At 39.2% G+C, this 24,010-nt stretch overlaps 1 protein-coding gene across 4 annotated transcripts in view; it reads left to right on the top strand.

Annotated features, from left to right (window-relative positions):
• Nucleotides 1-24,010, top strand: part of MYO5A (myosin VA) — a 120,110-nt gene that overhangs the window by 69,340 nt on the left and 26,760 nt on the right. For 2 of the 4 annotated variants that reach the window (XM_065901118.1, XM_065901112.1), the window contains exons 24-30: nucleotides 5,571-5,684; nucleotides 12,141-12,284; nucleotides 12,523-12,576; nucleotides 14,697-14,924; nucleotides 17,748-17,756; nucleotides 19,992-20,092; nucleotides 23,775-23,855. In XM_065901118.1, coding sequence (XP_065757190.1) covers nucleotides 5,571-5,684; nucleotides 12,141-12,284; nucleotides 12,523-12,576; nucleotides 14,697-14,924; nucleotides 17,748-17,756; nucleotides 19,992-20,092; nucleotides 23,775-23,855 — 731 coding nt within the window. The remainder of the gene's footprint in view (nucleotides 1-5,570; nucleotides 5,685-12,140; nucleotides 12,285-12,522; nucleotides 12,577-14,696; nucleotides 14,925-17,747; nucleotides 17,757-19,991; nucleotides 20,093-23,774; nucleotides 23,856-24,010) is intronic. The other 2 variants (XM_065901104.1, XM_065901125.1) reach the window with 2 other exon arrangements.

The following is a 24,010-nucleotide window of genomic DNA, read 5'->3' as shown; positions in this document are numbered from 1 at the left end:
GCCATGGCCGCTGAGCCTGTGCTCCGCAACGAGAGAGGCCACAACAGTGAGAGGCCCATGTACCGCAAAAAAAAAAAAAAAAATTGAAACATATGCAAAACTAGATAGAAAAGTAGAATGAACCCCCCTGTACTCCATGTATCCATCACTCAATCCAAAATGGTCAACACGTTTCTATCCCCCATTCTACCCTCCATCCCACTCCAACCAGTGGATTGGATTGTTTTAAAGCACATCCCAGAAATCATATCACTTTTTTCATAAATATTTTGTAAAGTCAAACACTTTGAAGACTGGATTATAAGATAGTATAGTCAGTGTAGGTGGACTTTGTTTTATGTATTGAATGACTTAAAATAAAATTTGCTTATAAAGCAAATATTTATATAATCAAGTATTATATAGTTTTTGTAGTTTCAAAGATATAGTCCTAGAAAAAGAAAATTCAGCCTCTATTTGTAATAAATTGTCTTATCTATTTCAAGGACTCTTCTGCATCTGCCAAAGTACATTTTGAACTTTTAATAGTTCTGCGCACCCTCCCTGTTCTACTTATCCTGCTATCAGGAAACAAAGAGTTCCCTAGCAATCTTGTTCCTACAGCTATCGGCCTTAAACGTAACCTAATGGCACAGATGGCCAGAAATGCTCTGAAATATCTGTTATAAAACACAAGGTAATTTGGAGGGGAGTGGCCAAGACGGCAGAGTAGAAAGACCCTGAGCTCACTTCCTCCCACAGGCACGCCAAGATTATAACTATTTACAGAGCAGCTGTATATAAGAATGACCTGAAGACTAGCAGAAACTATTTTATGAAACTAAAGATATAAAAGGGAACCTCAACAAGATGGGTAGGAGGGGTGGAGACACGTATAGTCAAGACCCACACCCCATGTAAATGACCCACAAACAGGAAGATAAACACAATTGCAGAGGTTCTCCCCAAGGCACAAGGGGTCTGAGCCTCACATCGGGCTCCCCAGCCTGGGGTTCCTGCACCAGGAAAACAAGTCCCCAGGCATCTGGACTTGAAGGCGGTGGGGCTTGTGTACAAGAGAGCCACAGGGCTGTGGGAAACAGAGACTCCACTCTTAAAGGGCATATACAAAATCTCACATGTCCAAGACCCAGTGCAGAAGCAATAATTGGAAAGGAGCCTGGTTCAGACCCACTTGCTAACCTTGGAGAGCCTTCCAGAGGGCATGAGGCCACTGGAGCTCACCCTGGGGACATAGACATTGGCTGCAGGCATTTTGGGGAGCTCCAACCATGAGGACACTGCTGCAGACAAGTTTCATTTTGGAGTCCTCCCTCTAGCCTATTAGGGCCAGAGGTTTACCTGCTCACAAGTGAGCTGGCACCAGCCCCATGAGCCCCCCATCCAGCCACCCTGGTCACTGACCCATCCATCCGTAACCTGGGACCAGCCTTGAGACACCCCCCAGGCTACGCAGCCTCTGCCACACCAGCACCCAAAGCCACCACCAGCCGGCTGGCAGTTATTGCACTAGGTAGGACCTGGAAGCCAAGCAGGCCGAGGGCCATCCCAATGTACCAGTGCATCCAAGCAGTGATCCCCACCACAGCAGAAGGGCCCATGCAGCCCACATAGGGGCACCCGTAGAGCATATAGATCTTGTGAGTAGAAGGATGGGCTGCTGGGGCCCATAGGATGTCTCCTTCATAAGGCCACTTCTCCAAGACTGGGAATCCTAAACAACCTACCTAATGCACAGAAATAAACACAAACAGTAAGCAACACGAGTAGATAGAGGAATATATTCCAAACAAAGGAACAAGACAAGACCCTAGAAGAAGAAGAACTAAACGAAGTGGAGATAAGCAATCTACCCAATAAAGAGTTCAAGGTAATGATCATAAAGGTGTTCAGTGCACTCGGGAAAAGAACGAATGAACATGGTGATAAGTTTAACAAAGGGAAAATATAAAGAAGAACCAAACAGAGTTAAGGAATACAATAACTGAAATTTAAAAATACACTAGAAGGAATCAACAGTAGGTTAGATGATACAGAGAAATGGATTGGTGAACGGCAAGACAGAGTAGTAGAAATCAACAATTCGGAACAGCTAAAAGAAAAAAGAATTTTAAAAAATGAGGATAGTTTGAGAGAGGCCTCTGGGACAGCATCAAGCATAATAACATTCTCATAGGGGTCCCAGACGGGGAAGAGAGAGAAAGGGGCAGAGAACTTATTTGAAGAAATAATAGCTGAAAACTTCGCTAACCTGGGAAAGAAAAGAGACATCCAGGTTCAGGAAGCAGAGAGAGTCCCAAACAAGGTCAACCCAAAGAGGTCAACACCAAGACACATTATAGTTTAAATGGTAAAAATTAAAGAGAAAGAGAGAATCTTAAAAGCAGCAAGAGAAAAGCAACTAATTACATAGAAAGAATTTCCTTGAGACCGTAAGCTGACTTTTCAGCAGAAACTTTGCAGACCAGCAGGGAGTGGCATGATATATTCAAAGTGATAAAAGGAAAAAACCTACAACCAAGAATACTCTACCCAGCAAAGCTATCATTCCAATTTGAAGGGAAGATAAAAAGATAAAACAAGCAAAAGCTAAAGAATTCAGGACCACTAAACCTTTTAACAAGACATGTTAAAAGGACTTCTATAGGCAGGAGAGAAAAGGCCACAACTAGAAAGGGAAACTCTCACTGATAAAAGTAAACATACAGTATTGGTAGTAGATCAATCACATATAAATCTAGTAGGAAGGCTAAAAGACAAAAAAGTAGTAAAATAACCACAGTATGTAGTTAAGGGGTACACAAAACAAAAAGATGTAAAATATGATGACAAAAACACTAGTCATGGAGAGGGGACTGAGAATGCATGGTTGTTAAAATGCGTTTGAACTTGAGATCATCATATTTAAATAATTAAATATATTTGTATATGTATGTATATCTGTGTGATTGAACCTCATTTATTGTTGTTTTTATGAACTTCATTGTAACCACAAACATATTATAGATACATACACACACACACACAAAGACAGTAATCCAAATATAACACTAAAGAAAGTCATCAAATCACAAGGGAAGAAAGCAAAAGAAGAAAGGAACAAAAAAGAACTACAACAACCAGAAAACAACTAACAAAATGGCAGTAAGTACATACCTATCAATAATTACTTTCAATGTAAATGGACTAAGTGCTCTAATCAAAAGACATAGAGTGGCAGAATGGATAATAGAAACAAGACAAATACACACACACACACACACACACACACACACACACACCTGTGAGAAACTTCAGTTCTAAAGACACACAGACTGAGAGTGAGGGGATGGAAAAATGTATTCCATGGAAATGGAAAGACAGCTGGGGTAGCAATAGTCAGACAAAATAGACTTTAAGACAAACACTATAACAAGAGACAAAAAAGGACATTACATAGTGACAAAGGGATCAATCCAACGAGAAAATATAACAGTTGTAAACATATGTTCACCCAACATAGGAGCACCTGAACATACAGCAAATATTAACAAACATAAAGGAAGAGATTGACAGTGACACAATAATAGTAGGGGACTTTAACACCCCGCTTATATCAAAGGACAGATCATCCAGAAGATTGAAATTACATCAAGCATCTTTTTCCACCACAATACCGTGAGACTAGAAATCAACTACAGGAAAAAAAAACTTGAAAAAGCAAACACATGGAGGCTAAGCAAACCACTACTAAACAACAAATAGGTCACTGAAGAAACCAAAGAGTGGAAACAAAATGATTAAAATCTATGGACTGCAGCAAAAACAGTTCTAAGAGGGAAGTTTAATGGTGATACATGCTACCTCAGGTAACAAGAAAAATCTCAAATAAACAATCTAACCTTGCACCTAAAGGAACTAGTAAAAGTACAAACAAAGCCCAACATTAGTAGAAGGAGAAAAAAAAGATCAGAGTGGAAATGAAATAGAGACTAAAAATCAGTTTAAAAGATGAACAAAACTAAGAGCTGGTCCTATGAAAAAAATAAGCAAAATTGATAAACTATTAGCCACACTCATCAAGACAAAAAGAGAGAGCCCAAATAAATAAAATCAGAAATGAAAGAGGAGCGGTTACAGGCAACACCACAGAAATACACAGTATCATAAGAGATTACTACAAACAATTACATGCCAATAAAATGAACAACCTGGAAGAAACGGACAAATTCCTGGAAACATAAAATATCCCAATACTGAATCAGGAAGAAATAGAAAATATGAACAGATCAAATATCAGAAATGAAATGGAATCAGCAGTCAAAACTCCCAACAAAAAACATTTAAAGAAGAGTTAATACCTATGCTTCTCAAACTATTCCAAAAAATTGAAGAGGGAGCAGTTTCCCAACTGATCCTGTGAGGCCAGCATCACACTGATACCAAAACCAGACAAAGATGTCACACACAGAAAAAAAGAAAATTACACTAATGAGCATAGAACATACAGGTTGGGCTGGGCTGAGGGGCTTTCAACTGCCCCTGGGGGCTGGCTTCCCTGTGGTTGCACAGATGGGTCTGCTCTCTATAAGCCTGGATGTTGGAAGGAAAGAGGCAAAAAGCTCTTTGTTGGCTTCTGGCTCTTTTCCTGCACCTGGGAAGGAGTAAAGGAAATTGGACAGATCCCAAAGCTCTTGGAGGCCTTTCTGAAGCTCTCAGGATTTGTAACCCTAGAAAATCCAGGCCACTGAACCTTTCCATGTCTTCTGCTAGGGGCACCCTAGGAGTGAGGGGCCCAAACCCAGCCTTTTTATTCCTTCTTCCTTCGAGTCATTCTCTAACCCCTTTTCCTATAGAAAGGAAGGGACTACAATTGCTTAACTTTTCTGTTCCCCACAAGCTTTCTGAACACTAGTTCATATGCCACATGCCTTAAAAGTGTCACCTGGACTCCCTGAATTAATAACCCAAGGATCTTCCCAGGATTCTTCGAGCAGCTTCCTTGCCTCTTCTGCACATTCATCCTTCCCACTGCTGACTTCAGAGATTCAGCTTCAGGCATAAAACTAACAGAAATTGTAGTCGCCTAAGTGGAAACTCCCCTCCCCTGACTTTTTTTTTTTTTTTTTTTACCATTTATGCCCAAATACGGTGCAGTAAAATGATTATGCTATCATTAAATATATCCTATGAACTTTTTGGTAGGTTTTATTTGATTGCAACATGGAAGTCAGTTGCAGTCCTTAGATGCTGAGGCATCATACCTATGCTTCACCCAGTGCGACTAGCCACTCACAACTTTAAAAAGCGGACTCTGCCAGTAATCACAGATGATTTTTGTTCGAGTATTTGGTTTTGTGACTGTGCTTGTCATGCCCTCCTGGTGCATCTTTCTCATTCTTTGAGGAGCTCCGAAGGTGACCCTTTTGTAAGAGTTTGTTAATACAACATGGAACAGATCGTTTGGGCATGAGAACATTAAGTCAGTGAGTGAGGATTAGAACTGAGTTAAGGTGGATGCTGTCTTAACTATGCCTAGTTCAATTATTTAATTATGTTGTGTTAACTGTAACTGCTTATTTGTCTTGCAGAATGTGCCTAAGCCTGGACACAAGAGAACAGACTCCACCCACAGCAGCAATGAGTCCGAATACACCTTTAGCTCTGAAATTGCAGAAACTGAAGACATTCCATCAAGGACAGAGGTACCTTTTAGACAACTATCAGTAAAAGTAAGATGTGCCCATGCTGTTACTAACAGAGAACACTTTCTTTGCAGGGAGGACCCCATTTGTCCATAAATGTAACATTTGTTTTATGCTGTTTGTTCTTCATAAGTGACTTAAAAGTCCTTAATTAGCTGTGTACATACATACTTATTGCATATATTTTTTTGTCAATAAACATTTTAATTTTCATTTTTAAGGTAATTTTGAGGATCAGATTTTCCCTTCTGTAATTCCCTTTTACACCTTAACATGTTCTATGTGCAAAAAACATAGCCTGTCATGAATTTATTTCAGACTGAGGTAAATTATTTGAAAGATAAGCCCTCTGTCCTAGAATATTATAAATACCAATGCCCAGGAGTTTAGCAAAATTGCTGCCTGTTTGATGATAGTTTGTACCAATGTAATTCTCTCCCACAAAAATGCATGAAAAACAGCTTATAAATCTGCCTTAGTGTTTTGTGTTACATGGTTTGAAATCAAAATGACATGTTACTGTAACTCCAAGAGTACAGTGACTTTAAGTTAGATCGTTCCCAAACCAATTCTCACATCTTCTTCAAATATGACATTAGTTTCTGTAATGGGTAATTCAGGCACAACTCTTCTATTTTTGTATCATATTCTGAGAGAATGGCCAAGTCAGAAATAGACTGCTTCTGACAGAACAGCTGAAAAAAAATGAATAATTCTTTCCTTTCTTGTCTTAGTTCCACTTGGGATGAAAAGTTTCTCCATCTCATTCTGTTCCTTTTAAAGAAAAGTGTCATATAATTGGACTCATACATAGGAGTGGGCTAAGTTGCTGGCCCAAGGTCACAGCTTATAAGTGGCAGAGCCAGTATTCTAACTGAGGCCTGTCTGTTCAGAGCTCCACACTCTACCTCCTTGCACTCAGGGGTTCTATACTGCAGTTCTCCAGTCCCATTTCTGTCTACAGATAACGTTAGGCTGGCGATATTGATACAGCAGTACGACCTGTATACAGCAGGACAGAGGTTGTTCAAGTTACCTATTGTTGTGCAACAAACCATCCCTGACATTAGTGGTTTCAAACTACAGCAATTCATTATTGCTCACAGTTTTTTTTTAATTTCTTTTCTTGAATTTTTGAATTTTATTTATTTTTTTATACAGCAGGTTCTTATTAGTTATCCATTTTATACATATTAGTGTATATACGTCAATCCCAATCTCCCAATTCATCCTCCGCTCCCCCCACCCACTGCCGCTTTCCCCCCTTGGTCTTGGTGTCCATATGTTTGTTCTCTACATCTGTGTCTCTATTTCTGCCTTGCAAACTGGTTCATCTGTACCATTTTTCTAGATTCCACATATATACAGTTAATATACAGTATTCCACATATATACAGTTAATATACGGTATTTGTTTTTCTCTTTCTGACTTACTTCACTCTGTATGACAGTCTCTAGGTCCATCCACATCTCTATAAATGACCCAATTTCATTCCTTTTTATGGCTGAGTAATATTCCATTGCATATATATGTACCATTCGTCTTCTTTATCCATTTGTCTGTAGATGGGCATTTAGGTTGATTCCATGACCTGGCTATTGTAAATAGTGCTGCAGTGAACATTGGGGTGCATGTGTCTTTTTGAATTATGGTTTTCTCTGGGTATATGCCCAGTAGTGGGCATTACATTTTTAAACTCAAAACTCTTATATGCTTTACCTAATTTTTACTAGTAACAGTTTTTGTCAGGGTCTCTATTCTTTTCAAGTTTTCTCCAGATTCTTACAGATTTGAGGGGAGGGGTAACCTGTTCATTTCTATTCTCACTTGTTTTCTGTCAAGTCTTTTCTCAAGTTAAGAGATAGATTAGAGTGGGATTTGGTACATTTTTCATCTTTTTTGAATAATGAAGTGTGTGAATTGTGCTCCAGAAATCACCTACAGATCTTGGATTATTGTTAGTGTCTGTCATGTGCACTGACCACCAACAGTAGGTCATACACTGGAAGCCTTCTCTCAATAATGAGGAAGGCTGTTGACAAGTAGTCATGCTTGTTTCTTGTGACTAAGTGCATGCATCTGAGATGTGGCTGGCTTTGGTTAGTGCTGTCTTTACCATGGGACAGACTACAGTAACTCTCTTCCTTGGGACTGAGTCCATAACCTTAGCCTCAATCTCTCTGTGTTTCAGTTTCCTCATCTGTGAAGTGGCAATGCTATTATTATCTTACTTTATAGTGATATTTTGAAGATTAAATGAGTTAATTTTTATAAAACACTTGTAGCAGTGTTGATACATAGTAAACTAGTGTTCAATAAACAGAGGTTTTTGCTCTAATAAACAGGCTTCCAGTGACCACCCTACAATTCTGACTGGGTGTGGCCAGGATCAGAAAGATGGAAATCTACACAACTAGTAATGGAAAAAGAGAGATTGATTATCAGAAGGGAAATTGTGCAGGACGTAACTTTGTACTTCGAATTACTTATGACTTGCAGGTTTGCATTTCTTCCTGCAACTACCTCTGTAATGGCCAGGTTTACAAATTGCCCCTTTCAAACTAAAGGAAAACTTTCAACTCCTATGTGTAATATTCCCAAGTAGCTCTTTTAGAATCCAGTGCCAGGAAAATAATGGGATCACTCTTGTTTATGAATTGATTTTTTAAAAATTAAAACAGATAAATTGTTTTGAAACACAGAATTCCGACCTTAGTCGTGTAATAATAGCAAAATTTGATGTAAAAATAAAAGATTAATGTCTCTCTAGTCACAAATCAGAAACCTGTGATTGTTTGTTCACAAGACACAATGACACCTCCATTGCTGTTTCTCTCTGAAGAACTCACCTGCCAGCTCTACTTGCCTTGGAGCCCTCCCACACTTCCAGCATCTTCGTGGTTTGGGGTTATTTTTTTGGAACCATTGCTTCTCCACGCTCTGTAATGCCCCTTTCTTAGTAGCCATTAACAAATTATCTCAGTTCTGCTATTGCTGTCGAGCTTTCTCATACCTGTCAAATCCAGGAAAAGCGTCACCATAACTTTCTCAGCTATTGTCAGCAGTAATTCCAGAATGACTGCCAAGCCTGTTGTGGTAATTTTGTGAACAAATTCTGTTATCTTCCTGATTTTCCTCTAATGAGAGACTGTTGCTATTTTTTAGATTAATTTTAAAGCTTCACTTTCTTGGAAAAGCCCTAGATGACAAAGTCCTAACAAAGGAAAGAAAGCAAAACAAAACCCCAGAAACTTCCCTGAGCCAGATGGCCCAAACTTCCTTCTTGCTTACGTGGTATAGAGAGGACAATATCTCTTTGATTTTACGTGTCATTAGGGATAAGAATGGGCACCATTTGGAGCTCTCTTAATTACTAATCATTATGCCTCAATTTTTGCAGTTGTCAAATGTTCCTATCTATAGGTACAATGATGAAATATTATATTCATTCATAGAATGAAGGCTTCTATCATAGTGTGAAAAAAGGATTAAATAGTTAAAAGTTTTCAGGGATACATATACCATTAATAGAGGAACAAACATTAAAATACATAAGATAGAATGTTTACATTATAAATAAGCTAAAACGTAAGTATTTGTGGGATGTATAGAAATGAATTTTCGTATAAATGAAATTCTGTAGTAATTTCATGCTCAGGGAAGATGTTACCTCTGTTCTACTAAGTCAGGACAGACTTTATGGTTAAGGTCATCTACCTAAACTTTTTGTTACTCTGAGCAGTGCAAAAGTGGACAGATGGACTTCCCTGGTGGCGCAGTGGTTAAGAATCCGCCTGCCAATGCAGGGGACACGGGTTTGAGCCCTGGTCTGGGATGATCCCACATGCCACTGAGCCCGTATGCCACAACTACTGAGCCTGCGCTCTAGAGCCCGAGAGCCACAACTGCTGAGCCCGTGTGCCACAACTACTGAAGCCTGTGCACTTAGAGCCTGTGCTCCACAAGAAGAGAAGCCAGCACAATGGGAAGCCCATGCACCACAACAAAGAGTAGCCCCTTCTTGCTGCAACTAGAGAAAGCCCGAACACAGCAACGAAGACCCAACACAGTCAAAAATAAATAAATAAATAAAAATAAATTTTTTTTTTTTTAAAGTGGACACAAAGAAAAAGACCAGGTCTAACTAGTTTGTAGATAAATGACCCTGACAGCCTATAAATGCCCCACTTCTTAGTTTAGTTGATTCTTCTTAGGTGTCTTTTTTTTTTTTTTTTTTTTTTTTTATAAATTTATTTACTTTTGGCTGTGTTGGGTCCTCGTCTCTGTGCAAGGGCTTTCTCTAGTTGCGGCGAGCGGGGGCCACTCCTCATCGCGGTGCGCGGGCCTCTCACCGTCGTGGCCTCTCCCGCTGCGGGGCACAGGCTCCAGACGCGCAGGCTCAGTAGTTGTGCCTCACGGGCCCAGTTGCTCTGCGGCATGTGGGATCCTCCCAGACCAGGGCTCGAACCCGTGTCCCCTGCATCGGCAGGCAGACTCTCAACCACTGCGCCACCAGGGAAGCCCCTTAGGTGTCTTTTTAGAACTGGAATAATACTGAACTTAGCACTACCAAGAATTCACAAAAAATCAAAGATTGCTCATGAATATAAAAATTATTCAACCTCATCAAAAGATAAAGAAATACAAATTAAAACAATAATGAAAAACCACTATTGGTCTACCAGCTGAGCCAACTTTTTTTAATGATGACAGTCATTGCTGTTCCAGGCAAGTTGGTGGCTGCTGATGGAAGTATAAACAGGCTCAACCAATTTAATAGACTTAAAAACATTAATGTTTAGATATTTATATACTAGGTTGTTTATTTTAGTATATCTCAATAGCAAAAAATTAGAAATAACCCCAGTGATCACCAGTAAGGTAATAGCTAAGCAAATGATGGTACACATGTCAATACAGCCATTAAAAATTGTGCTTTCAAGTATCATATTATAAATTTGGAAAACGATTATAATACGATGCTAAGTTTTAAAGACAGTACAAAATTATAATGAAAGTACTATTCCAGTTCTTTAAATTTATTTAAAAAAAGACTGGACAAAAATTGTGGGTTTTCTCTGGATATGAGATTATGCTTACAGCTCTCTTCTTTGTACTTTTCTTATTTCCTAAACTTATTTTGCTTTTATATGAGGAAAAAACATTTTTTAAAAAATTGACAATTGGAAATATAAGATTTGCTGATCAGTTAAGAATTATACTTCGATCATTTAATTAAATAAATAAGTTGTTGTTACCATTCTCTTTCTCTCTAACAAAAAGATGATCTTTATCCTCTCAAAATCTAATGATACAATTGTTTCTCTTCTTACCTCATTAAGAATTCAAACCCAAAGTAAAGAAAGTAAAACAATTATGGAGCCTCCAGAATTTCTATGATGGTGGTTAGGGGTTAATTATTTCCTTTTGCTTAGCTTTAGTTAGTGTATCTTTATTTATCCTACTAGTTCTCCCTGTGACTCTGTTTTAGAACCAATTGACATGCTTTTAAATGCTACTAGGTTATCTTTCAGTTTATTAAGTGCTGTATATATTTTGTTTTTTTAGTTTTCTCTCTGACATCAATATATTTATGCTAGCATCTCACCTTTTCAAAAATCATTTTTCCTAATTACAAAAGTAATACATGCTCATTGTAAACAATTCAAATATAGAAATGTGTGAAGTAGAAAATGTAACTTTCCCACAGTACCTCCCATTCTCTGAGATAACGTCGATGGCCTTCTAGATATTTGTATGCCATGTGCTAGGTATACTTAAAAGTCACGTGTATTGGGTTTTGTTTTTTTTTAAGAAAAATGAGATACTATCCTGCAACTTGTTCATTTCACTTAATACTTTTATCTAGAACATATTTATCTACTTATATAGATCTACTTCATTATTTTTAACAGCTATAAAATACTTTATAGTTTGGCTATACCGTAATTTATTTAAGCAACTCTCCTATTGACCAACATTTGAATTCTTTTTAGTTTTTTGCAATTACAAAAAATATTACAGTGAACATCTTTCCCCATATATTTTTGTGTACTTGTGTATTTGTGCAGGATTAATTCTTAAACATATATTGCTATGTTTGTCCTATGTTAAAGAATATACAGACTTAAATTTTAATAAACACAGCTAACTTGCCCTTCCAAAGGGCCTACTTATAACTTCCACCAATATCTTATAAGACACTGTTACTAACACATGGCCTTATTAATCTTATTAGTCTTTGCCAATATGATAGGGGGAAAGTGGTACCTCGCTGTTGTTTAATTCACATTTCTCCATTTATTAGCTGGTTGGATGTGTTAGTTGTATATACTTTGGCCATTTATATTTCTCCTATAAGTTTGCCTGTTTCTCTGTTGAGCTGTTCATCATTTTCTCATTGGCTTGTACATCTTCCGAACCATCTTGACCATCTTCTGCTTTCTGGGGTTTAGGAGCCAAGCGAGAAGAAGGTGCCTCTGGACATGTCATTGTTCCTCAAGCTCCAGAAGCGGGTCACAGAGCTGGAGCAGGAGAAGCAGGTGATGCAGGATGAGCTGGACCGCAAGGAGGAGCAGGTGCTCCGAAGTAAGGCAAAGGTGCGCAGTGCTCTCCCACCCTAGGGCCATGGCAAACCGAGTTCTTCAGTTTCTTCTTTAATGGCAACTCAGCCCAGAAGTACTTTAACTTTAACCAAGTAGGTTTTGGTTCAAGTAGTGAGGGCTTAACTCTCCTCACTCTTTTCTGCTGAGCTAGGAAATATTCTAAGAGTAAAAATGTGACGATTAAAATATAACTACTTACTTATAAAGTTTTTAACTTTGTGTGTTTCCCTAGGAAGAAGAAAGACCACAAATTAGAGGTGCAGAACTGGAATATGAGTCACTCAAGGTAATGGGCAGTTTCAGCCCAAGACTTTGAATATCTTGTGGTGAGAGACCTGCTCCGAGCTTCTTTCTCTCAGAGAACATCGTTAAGGGGACCTGAGGCCCTAGCTTAAGGCTTATTCAGGCATTAGTTGTAGCCCTGTGTCATTCCCTTTTTAAAATTCTCTTTCATATAAGCTAGAGTTCAGTCTAAGCAGAAGCAGGAGCAGTAGCTGCCATTTGAGGCTGTAGAAGGTAGTAAAGGACATGGACCCAGGTGACACACTGCCTGGGTTCAAATGCTAGATCTGCCACTGTGTGCAAATTCTCCTTTCTGTGCCTTGGTTTTCTCATCTATAAAGTGGGAATAATGATAATATGTATCTTATAGGACTGTCATGAGGATTATATGAAGTAATTCATGTAAACTGCTTAGAATAGTGCCTGGCACATCATAAGGACCCAACAAATGTTGGCTGCTGTCATTACCTTCATCATTTTAAAATACAAGCACTTTACACATCAGCCTTAATTTTTAACAACCATCCTGCAAGTAAGCATTTTAATTCCCATTTTATAGATGAAGCAATTGACACTAAGAAGTATAAGTAACTTCCCTAAGATGACCCCACTAGAAACCGACAGGAATGGAATTTGAACATTGGTATCTCTGGCTCCAAACCCCATGCTCTAACCATCAAACCCCACTGAAACTATGTGTTTGTAGAGAAAGACAGTTCCCAAGTATTAGCTCAGTGTTTCGAAATGTCCCTGGTCCATCTGCGTCAGCATGACCTGGTAATTTGATGGAAATGCAAATTTACAGGCCTCACACCAAACCTATTGAATCATAAACCGTGGGTGTGGCACCAAGCCATCCGTCCTCCGGGTGATTCTGATGCACACTAAAGTTTGGGAAACATGGCATCAGAGCTTAGGTGTCGCAGTAAAGACATTCATATGTTTTCAGAAATAGCAATACGAATCTGATTACCAGTCGGTAGGAGACTGGGGATAGGAAGGAGCATTCATTTTCACGTTTGAATGGACTAATTCACGAAAGAAAGTGTTATACATTCTTAAACTAGGGGGAAAAAAGGACTTTAATTAGTCTTACTATAACATGTTGAAAGGTCTGATATGGTGCTATAAACCTAAGATTGCTTCTCTGGAAGAAATGGTAAAATATTTTATCTTTGTGTGGAAGTGTCTCACTTCCACTATCATAAAGCCTTAATGTCATGTGCTAAATAAATCAGCATGGTGCTTTTAAATGCCCGTCTGCTTCACTATTTCCCAACCAGTATCCTGTGACATTTGTATTTTAGGGTCAGTAAATAGAGTTTAGCGGCAGATCTCTATTCTGGGTTCCACTGCCGTTGGTTGAGCAGAGCCTACAAAGGGCAGCACTAACTGGTGACGGGAGGATGGCTGGTAGTATGTGAAAGTATGGAGATGGTAAAGGATGTGTATGTCCATCTAGATGACTGAAGGAAGAGGTCACCCGTCCTCTCCTCCTGCTTCTCAAGGCTTCCGCCAGCAGCTTCACAAGCATGTCACACAGGAAAGAAGTTTCAAAAATATATTGTTTGTTGTTACTGAAACACTATAGAGAATTTTATTAGTTTAAATGCTATGTAATTTTAAAATTAGAAGTTAAAAGCCTAAAATTTCAGTGGTCTTTCCCCTCTCCTTTACAAAAGAAATAAGAGGGTACTACTCAACACTTCAGGGATCTGCTCTCTGAACCATTCATTGGAAATAACCTGACCATTTGGACCTTCATATTTGTGCTTGTATTTACCCATAAAGAAAACCTGGGCTTCTTAGTACTGAGATAAATTCACCCCTTAGGACTCAGCCTTCTCTTCAGGCCTGTGACCACACCCTGGGCAGCCTGGAATAAATTTGATTCTGGAATTTAGGTTGATGAGGCAAACTACCATTCACCTTGCTCAATTCCACTTGATGTTGACTTTCTTAATTTTAAGAGCAGAGTTCCCAGTAGAACCAGGGGAGCCATTCACTAGGGGAGCTCTGGCGATCTTTTCCAGCAGAATTCTTCTACTATCTTAGGGAAGGATGAGTATTCCAATGTAAAGTTGAGGGTGACAGTGATGAACTATTCTTTATCTATTCATACAGCGTCAAGAACTAGAATCAGAAAACAAAAAACTGAAAAATGAGCTGAATGAGTTACGCAAGGCCCTTAGTGAGAAAAGTGCCCCCGAGGTGACCGCTCCAGGTGCACCAGCCTACCGTGTCCTCATGGAGCAGCTGACCTCTGTGAGTGAGGAGCTCGATGTCCGCAAGGAGGAAGTCCTCATCTTGAGGTCTCAACTGGTGAGCCAGAAAGAGGCCATCCAACCCAAGGTAAGCATGAGCAAGTGGCTCAGGTGGGTGTTTGGGGACTGGCCTCTTTCTTCATACCCTTTCCCTCCAATTTATTTATTTATGTATTTATGTATTTTTGCGGTACGCGGGCCTCTCAACTGCTGTGGCCTCTCCCGTTGCGGATCACAAGCTCCGGACGTGCAGGATCAGCAGCCATGGCCCACGGGCCCAGCCACCCGACGGCATGCGGGATCCTCCCGGACCGGGGCACGAACCTGTGTCCCCTGCATCTGCAGGCAGACTCTCAACCACTGTGCCACCAGGGAAGCCCTCTCTCCAATTTATAACAAAGCAAACATTTAAGAGCATTTTTAGTCTAATTGAGGATATCATCATTTTTGGGGAAAAATCTCAATGTTGTTTTAAAACTGTTGCAAATACCAGTTGGAGTGAACAAGAAGCAAATGATATCCCAAACGCTCTTCAAAGTTTCACCGCTCACTCATGAGCAAAGGGCTTTTAAAATTAATCGTTTTTTAGTAATCTGGTCATGATAAATTTTGATCAAAAATACAATTCTATTAAATACAAAAATCCATAAGTTGTCTTGCTATGGGAAGGCATTAAATACAATTTTAAATTATTTGTTGAAAATAGCCTGTTTAAAGATAGGAAAGATAACACATGAAAAGGTTAGAAATGAGATCAGTGAGTAGAAGTGACATGGTGATGATTTCTGCTCACTTCAAGAAGTTCTGTTTAATGGTGGGAGTGTGCCAGCTAGGAGGGGCTGTGTTTAGTGATTCCACAGAAGGGACCCAGGCTGAAGCATATAGATGGCCCTTTGAATGCCTTCCCTGACCTCAGATAACTTGAGACCCAGCTGCCATGTGTTGGTGAGAAATGGACCTTTTAGTCATTTGACATCGGGGGGAATCTGAATAATCATCTTAAAACCTGGTTTTTGTCCCTACCCATGTTCATGAAGCAAAGTGTTACCAAGAATTAGGCAATCCAGTATCCCAGCTGCATGACCTGCCACATAAAAAATGACTATAAGACAGAGAATGAAAAAAAAAAAAAGACAGAATGACACATCCCATATGATTTCACTTAGTATGTGTGAAATCTAAAAAACAAAACAGAAACAGACTCATAGCTAGAACAAACTAGTGTTTGCCAGAAGGGAGGGGTTTAGAGGGTTGGGTGACATAGATAAGGGGGATTCAGAGTTACAAACTTCCAGTTATAAAATAAATAAGTCACAGGGATGTAATGTACATCATAGGGAATGTAGTCAATGATATTGTAATAACTCTGTATGGTGACAGATGGTAACTAGACTTATCTTGGTGATCATTTCATAATGTATAAAAATATCAAATCATTCTGTTGTACAAATGAAACTGTTATTGTATGTCAATATAATTCAATTTTTAAAAGACTATAACATATAATGAATGGGATGCCTGAAAGATCTGAGAGCACTTCTCTTAGAAATGGTAGTTCTGGGGCTTCCCTGGTGGTGCAGTGGTTAAGAATCCTCCTGCCAATGCAGGGGACTTGGGTTCGAGCCCTGGTCCAGGAAGACCCCTCATGCCGCAGAGCAACTAATCCCGTGTGCCACAGCTACTGAGCCTGCGCACCTAGAGCCCGAGCTCCGCAACAAGAGAAGCCACTGCAATGAGAAGCCCGCGCACAGCAACGAAGAGTAGCCCCTGCTCGCCGCAATTAGAGAAAGCCCGCGTGCAGCAACGAAGACCCAACACAGCCAAAAATAAATAAATAAAAATAAAAGAAGATTGAAAGCCTCCAAATTCTAAAAAAAAAAAGAAAAGAAAAGAAAAAAAGAAATGGTAGTTCTGCATGTGGTTAAGATACCATACCTGGCACATAACATTTGTATTTGATAACGACAACTCACACCTGGGATTGGGCCTCAAGAAACAAGCCTCCCTCTGCATGCTAGCTGGAACAGAGTCCAAAATTAGAATTCCTTTCTCTGGTTCCCTGTGATGAACTAATATTCTAACAAGAAACTTTAGTAAAAGTCAATAGAAAGAAAAAGGAAAATGAGCCAAGGGGTATAAAAACAATCCAGCTCACAAGAGCACATAGCTCTGGTACCTCACACTGTCACCTACCCAGCTCACATACTCCATGTGACAACTTATCTTCAGCGCCTGATGGGCTGGCCCTGTCTAACCAAGGTCCCTGCTCTCCAGGCTCCAAGCCTACACATAGCATCAGCTTGTTTTCTCTTAGGAGAAATGCCCAGGACACTGATTAAGCCCCTTCAAACCCAGGGCTGTTTATCCCACTCCGTTTCTAGTCAAGAGACACATCATTTCACAACTCCTTTGCAAGCAAGTGGTAAGTGATATCCCGTGAGCCAGGTGATGATCCAGCCCAGCCAGCCACATCTAGTTTACGTGCTCCACCTCCACAAGTGTTTGGGAGGCTTCACTTGGACAAATGACCTCCTACCAAGGCGTTACTGTTAACTCTCACAGACCTGGGATAAGAATTTTACCATAATACATTAAAAGGAGGTTCATTTTCCTCATACCCTCACAAATACTTTATAATTAGAAAAATCAAAACAACTCAAAAGAATTTCAAGAGTCTGTTCCTGACAATTAAGAGTTGCCATTACATAAATATATATTAATGTCCACGTCATGCCAGTTCCATGGATAGTAATTTACATACAGACTTAGTTTTAGGAGAAACAAACTTGGTTGTTTTCACAGTTAGCTTTTATCTGTTTTGATGAGGACTCAAGATGGAATTTATTTGTGGAACTAAGCGTTTGTTGTTTTCTCCATTTGTTTTTTGTGCCTGCTGACTTGTGATTTTCAGGATGACAAGGTAATTATATATTTTTTAAAATTTTTAGTAAGCACTTCTATTTAATCCTGATTTTTACAAGTATCCCCCAGTTTTGCAGTTGATATTTTCTGGCCAACAAGTCTATTTTGATATTTACAAATTAATTTCCTATTTGACCCCCTGCTATTTGAGAAGTCACTGGGAAAATAATGGATGTCATAGGCTCCAGTCTGGATCGCAGAGAGGCCTCCATGACTTTTGAATTCGTAGTCAGCTCTGTGACTCATAGTGGTAGTTATGGCAGGCCATCCACAAGTGGGGGAGGGAAGCCCTTAACTCGGAGCACACTCCAAAGTGCAAGCTCTCCCATACTCTCATTTCTACGAGCTGTGGGTTTGTTGGCCAAGGGAGAGGAGGGGCCTGAGGAGCTGAGCATGCCCTTCTTGGGAAGAGTGGGATTTTCCTACATGACGCAACCCTTTCAGAACTTCTGGTCCTGTCTTGGCAGGGACTCTTTGAGCAGTGAGTCAGGAACTTCCTAGCGCTGGCAGTCCAAGTCTGACCCCATGCCCAGTCCCTGCTTCTTAGCTATGATAGGCCAGACAAGGGAAGGACTGGCTACTTTCTACTATCTTTCCTTTGGATGAGTTCATTAGATCTACTTACCTAATTTACTAAAAGTTAAAAACCAGATCATGTAGGTCCTCAGATGTCAAAGAATACATGTAGCGTTATTTAACATAGAAACTGGTTCTTTGAGTTACTATCTAAAACTTAAAAATCTGAGTATGGTCCTTTATAGAGTAGAAAGATTTTCTGCCTTTCAAGAAAAGAGAAAAAGAAATTTTCTATGAAATATGTACTAAAATATTTATAAAACATACCTAGAATATTTATAAAAATGCTATATGTGGTGCTTATGGGAAAGATTTTTTAAATCAGTAAAGCATAAGCTCTTGTTAATAGCTCTTATCAGATTATATTTGGTCTTCTCTAAGTGTGCATTTATAGACTCACAAAAGAACAGCATTAGGATAAAAGTGGGATTTTTTTTAAAAAAGGATGTTTTTTATTATAAACACTGGAATTCAAAAGCGAGTATTTGTAGGCCTCTAGTTGACATTAAAGTTATCTTGGTCTCTAAGATCATGATATTTGAAGTGTCTTCTATAATCTCCACTTCACAGTGAGATCTGGCTTTAGAGCAAACGTTGACTAAAGGATCAGACATATACTATTTAGACAAATAGAATGGGCTCTTGGGTTCTAAAGAGTATTATTCTTTAGAGGCTATAGAGCAGTTGTTCTTATTGTCTATTCTTGCCCTGGTTTAGGAGAGAGAGAGAGTGGCTGAGTAGAAGCAAGATTTTGAAATTACGTTGGTTGTCAGACAGATTACACCAAAAAGGAAAAATAAAAAAGGAAGTAAAAATGTTAGCAGAAAAGTCCTTTCTATGCAAAATCGTTAGTAATTCTGACCTGCCAGATGTTTATTTCAAAAGCTTATGTACCATGCTATACTGTAACAGAGGAAAAAGGAATTGAATAACAGCAGATGGTAGACATTTCTAAGGAGCTAAATCCTTCCCATTTATATATATCTAAAGATGTGAGGAAAAAAACATTTAATTTTGCTAAAACACATGATCTGAACACCACTTGTTTTGTACTGAGTTGTTAATGGAAAAATGAGCTTTATGTCAAACTTTTCGTGTTTATTAGGGCATTTGTTTTGTTATAACTGGTCCAGAAGTAGAAGAAAGAACAGCTTTGTACATTGCATTGAATACTTGGTGTTCTTGCCTGGTTATTGTTTTAATGCTGTATATAGTTTATATCTATATGTATATTTTTTAAAGTATATATACAACATTAGAATAATAACCAGGCAAGGACACTGAATATATATATATATATATATTTACACTGTGTGTGTGTGTGTGTGTGTGTGTGTGTGTGTATACACACACACACACACATAGTGTAAAACACATGGGGCCCATCAGTGATTTTATTTACTCTAGAATCACACCATCTTTGTAGTAGAGTGTTAGGGATTCTCAAGAGAGGGACTGGAGGTGCCTCTTCCTCTTAACTGCCTGTGCCCCACTCTTTGTAGTTGTACCCGGGCTAGGGCAGACGCTCTGGTGGGGCAGAGGTGTTGTAGTTGTGTAACACATAAACCCCCTATTCTGGAGGAAAGAAAAATGTTGTATGAGGTTCAAAGCTTTAGAGTTAACACTTAATGTGGAAATGTGTCTTTTCCCCCTTCAGAATACAATGACAGATTCCACAATACTTTTAGAAGATGTACAAAAAATGAAAGATAAAGGCGAAATAGCACAAGCATATATCGGTTTGAAAGAAACAAACAGGTAAGTTGATGTTTCTTTTATTCATTTTGGTTTAATCATATTGATCTTTAATCTTCAAGCCAGCCTCTTATACAGTAAGTCCAAGTGTTTATGCGTTGTTTTGTTAGACATCAGCTGACCTTCAAAGGGGATCCAAGGTTTCCAATATATTCCCAGTTAAAATCTCATTTATAATAATATAAGGTAGCATTACCTTATATTATTATAAGAGATGAGAGATGGAAAGGAAAATATTCTTTACATTAAGGGAATACATTTCTGTATATTTAGGGTCTTAGCCTTGAGAAGAAAACCAGTTGCTTACTATACAGCTTGGTCTGTCTTGGGTAGTCACTTCCATTTGTTATTCAGGATGGTTATTGTGAAAGTTTGTAGGGACAGCTGCAGCTTTCAATAATTGAAATTTAGTGTGAAGAGAAGTGATGAAGTAGCGGAATCACATCTGTGTTGGCCATGTAATTCTAGAAGGATACCATGACTTCTAGGATGGGACCCTGATATATGGGACCAAGTTTTTGTCACGTTTCCTAAGGTGTTCTGAGAAAATTCTAACCTTGGTTTCATCTCATTTACTCATGAGTGAAGTTGTAGATGGCATTTAGCTCAGTCTTAAGAGCCTTGGGTGGGCTGAGAGTACAGATTTGCAGTCACTAAATGACCAAACTTTCCCAGAAGTTTTCCCTATAGCTTAGAGTATCACAGCTCATTTCTGGAATTCCTCAGCCTTCCTACCATTCCTGCTTCCCAAAAAGCCTTCATGCTATTGAACTCTGAACTTAAAAGACTACATGCTTAAAAGAACACAGCCAGTGATGATAACAGAGATTTATCAGTGTACATCTAGGTCTCCTGATGCGTAATGTCAGGATTGGTATACAGAAATACTTCACAAACTAAAGAATATTACCAGGCAAAATGTAAGGTACTTACTACCTTCTTTTATGGGCAAGAGTGGAGAATGCTTATAAAAGTATTTGGTTAAACTTAAATTTTAATTTATGTATGTAGGTTGTAAGCATATCTTATAGCTAAGAATGTGTTAGTATAAAAAGAGCTATATGACATTGTTCATCCATCCACTCAGCTATTCAGTCACCAGATATGTATTGCATGCCTGCTTCATCCCAGGCCCTGTGCCACACACTGGGAATATAGCAGTAAGCAAGATAAATACAGTCCTTCCTTTCACAGAGTTTATAGGCTGTTGGGGAGACAGCCAAGATAATTTGGACTTCCCTCCAGTGACAGGAAGGAAGTCATTTTTTTTTTTAATTTATTTATTTTTATTTTTGTCTGCGTTGGGTCTTTGTTGCTGCCCGCTGGCTTTTCTCTAGTTATGGCGAGCAGGGGCTACTCTTCGTTGCCATGCATGGGCTTCTCATTGCGGTGGCTTCTCTTGTTGCGGAGCACGGGCTCTAGGCGCGCAGGCTTCAATAGTTGTGGCTCGCGGGCTTAGTTGCTCTGTGGCATGTGGGATCTTCCCGGACCAGGGCTCAAACCCGTGTCCCCTGCATTGGCAGGCGGATTCTTAACCACTGCACCACCAGGGAAGCTGCTGAAAGATTTTAAGTAGGAGAATGATATGATGAGATTGGAATTTTAGAAAGCTAGCCCTGGCTTTTATGTTAGAGAATAGATTGTAGTGGAACAAGATTGAGAGCATAAAGACCAGTTAAGAGGTTATCACCATAATTGAATGACTGATTATAGTGACTTTGATTTAGTTGGTAACAGTTGGGTTTGAAGAAAATGGGACACTTTGAAAGATACATAAGAAGATGGGGTGTGTAGCCTTGCAGTTTGTTGGCTGTGTGGGATGGGGACCATGAAGGGTGACTTTGCAGTGTCTGCTATGGATACTTGGTTGGATATAGTGATGCCAGTTTGGGATCCTGGGTCTGGGATGTGGGGAAGTACAGGAAATGATCAGTAGATTTACAAATATTTAAGGAGGTAGGAAAACATCCAAGGAGAGAAATTCATTAGGCAGTTGAAAATATAGATCTGGAGCAGGAGAGATATGTAGGCTGAGATGTAAATATTGAAGTCATCAGCATGTAATAATACAGTTGAGACCATGCAAATAAATCAACTCTCTAGGGATAGACGGTAGATGGAAAATAGAAGAGCAACGTCTGAAATTTATTTTATGTAAACATCGTATCAACAAGAGAAGTCTAGGGGCTTCCCTGGTGGCACAGTGGTTAAGAATCCGCCTGCCAATGGAGGGGACATGGATTCCAGCCCTGGTCTGGGAAGACCCCACATGCCGCGCAGCAACTAACCCCGTGTGCCACAACTACGGAGCCTGTGCTCTAGAGCCTGTGAGCCACAACAACTGAAGCCCACGCGCCTAGAGCCCGTGCTCTGAAATGGGAGAGGCCACCACAATGAGAAGCCCGTGCACCGCAACGAAGAGTAGCCCCTGCTCGCCGCAACTAGGGAAAGCCCGCGTGCAGCAACAAAGACCCAACACAGCCATAAACAAACAAACAAAACAGAAGTCTAGTAGAAGTAAGAACCTGGGCTCTGGAGTCACATAGCCCTGGCCTTCACCACTTGCCAACTGTGCAACCCCTGCAGGTATCTTACGTCTAAGCCTCAGTGTCTTCTTCTGCAGTGTGGCAAATGATATATATTGGGTTACTGGGAGAACTAAATGAAATGATACATGTGGAAGGTTGTAGAATGGTGTCTGACACTTGACAAACAGTCAAAAATATTATTTTTATACCCTCAGTAGAAAAAAACTATAACCAACTCTGTCAGTTTTGTTAATTCTACATACTTTTAATAAAATGTGTCACACTTCTAGTAAAAAAGAAGTTTCCCCAGGTCTTAAAATTAATTTTTGACACAACAAACCTTTTAAAAGTTGTGTCATAAAAGCTGGGAACTTTGGACATATACTGGCTTATAAGTTACTCCTATAAGAATTTTAAAAAATAATTTTAAAAATACAAAATCAGATTTTATTAAGCTAAAACAAATTCCTACCCAGAAGACTTAAAACTTCATTTTGAAATGAATTATGAAAATTGCCACATGAAGACAGTAGCTGAAATTTTCATTCTATATGTATATGACTATTTTGGTTAGTCTCTAACATAATATGTGACATATAAGATCACTCTGCTAGCTGAAGTGGGAAGCAGCCACATAGCACAGGGAGATCAGCTCGGTGCTTTGTGACCACCTAGAGAGGTGAGATGGGGGAGGGTGGGAGGGAGCCGCAAGAGGGAGGAGATAATGGGGATATATGTATATGTATAGCTGATTCACTTTGTTATAAAGCAGAAAATAACACACTATTGTAAAGCAGTTATACCCCAATAAAGATGTTAAAAAAAAAAAGATCACTCTGTTAGCTGAATAAAATGTTAAAAATAGAACCTCCTTCTTACCTCTTCAGTCATTTATTATTTTGCAGGAAAAGTAGCTCTACATGTTGATTATTTTGTTTTAATTTCTACACATTTACATGTGATATTACATGTTACCCATTTTTTAAAAAAAATTAACCAAAAATGATTTTTGTGGTAACATCTTAAAGTCATCTGTAATTAATAAAAACAGTCCTGTTGACTTAATAAAATATTGAAATATCACATGCTGCTCTTGACCATCATCATCTCATTACCATCGCTTTGTGTTTTGCATTATTTTTCCTTTTGCATGGAAGATCATCTGCTATGGATGGCCATGAGTTGAATGAGGATGGAGAGCTGTTGCTGGTTTATGAAGGGTTGAAACAAGCCAACAGGTTATATTTGTCTCCTCAAAATGGAATGTTATTAATTTGTTGTTTTTCTTACTAACAGTGGCCTCCGGACTTTAACTTCTGTATTTCTTATTCATTAAGTGTCTTCCTGGGTAAATTTCAGACACTAAAGTTTGTGAATGTCTCACTAAAAGTGG

This window comes from Phocoena phocoena, chromosome 2 (assembly GCF_963924675.1).
Source record: "Phocoena phocoena chromosome 2, mPhoPho1.1, whole genome shotgun sequence".
In the NCBI taxonomy this organism is placed as follows: domain Eukaryota; kingdom Metazoa; phylum Chordata; class Mammalia; order Artiodactyla; family Phocoenidae; genus Phocoena; species Phocoena phocoena.
This window is presented reverse-complemented; position numbering and strand designations above follow the sequence as displayed.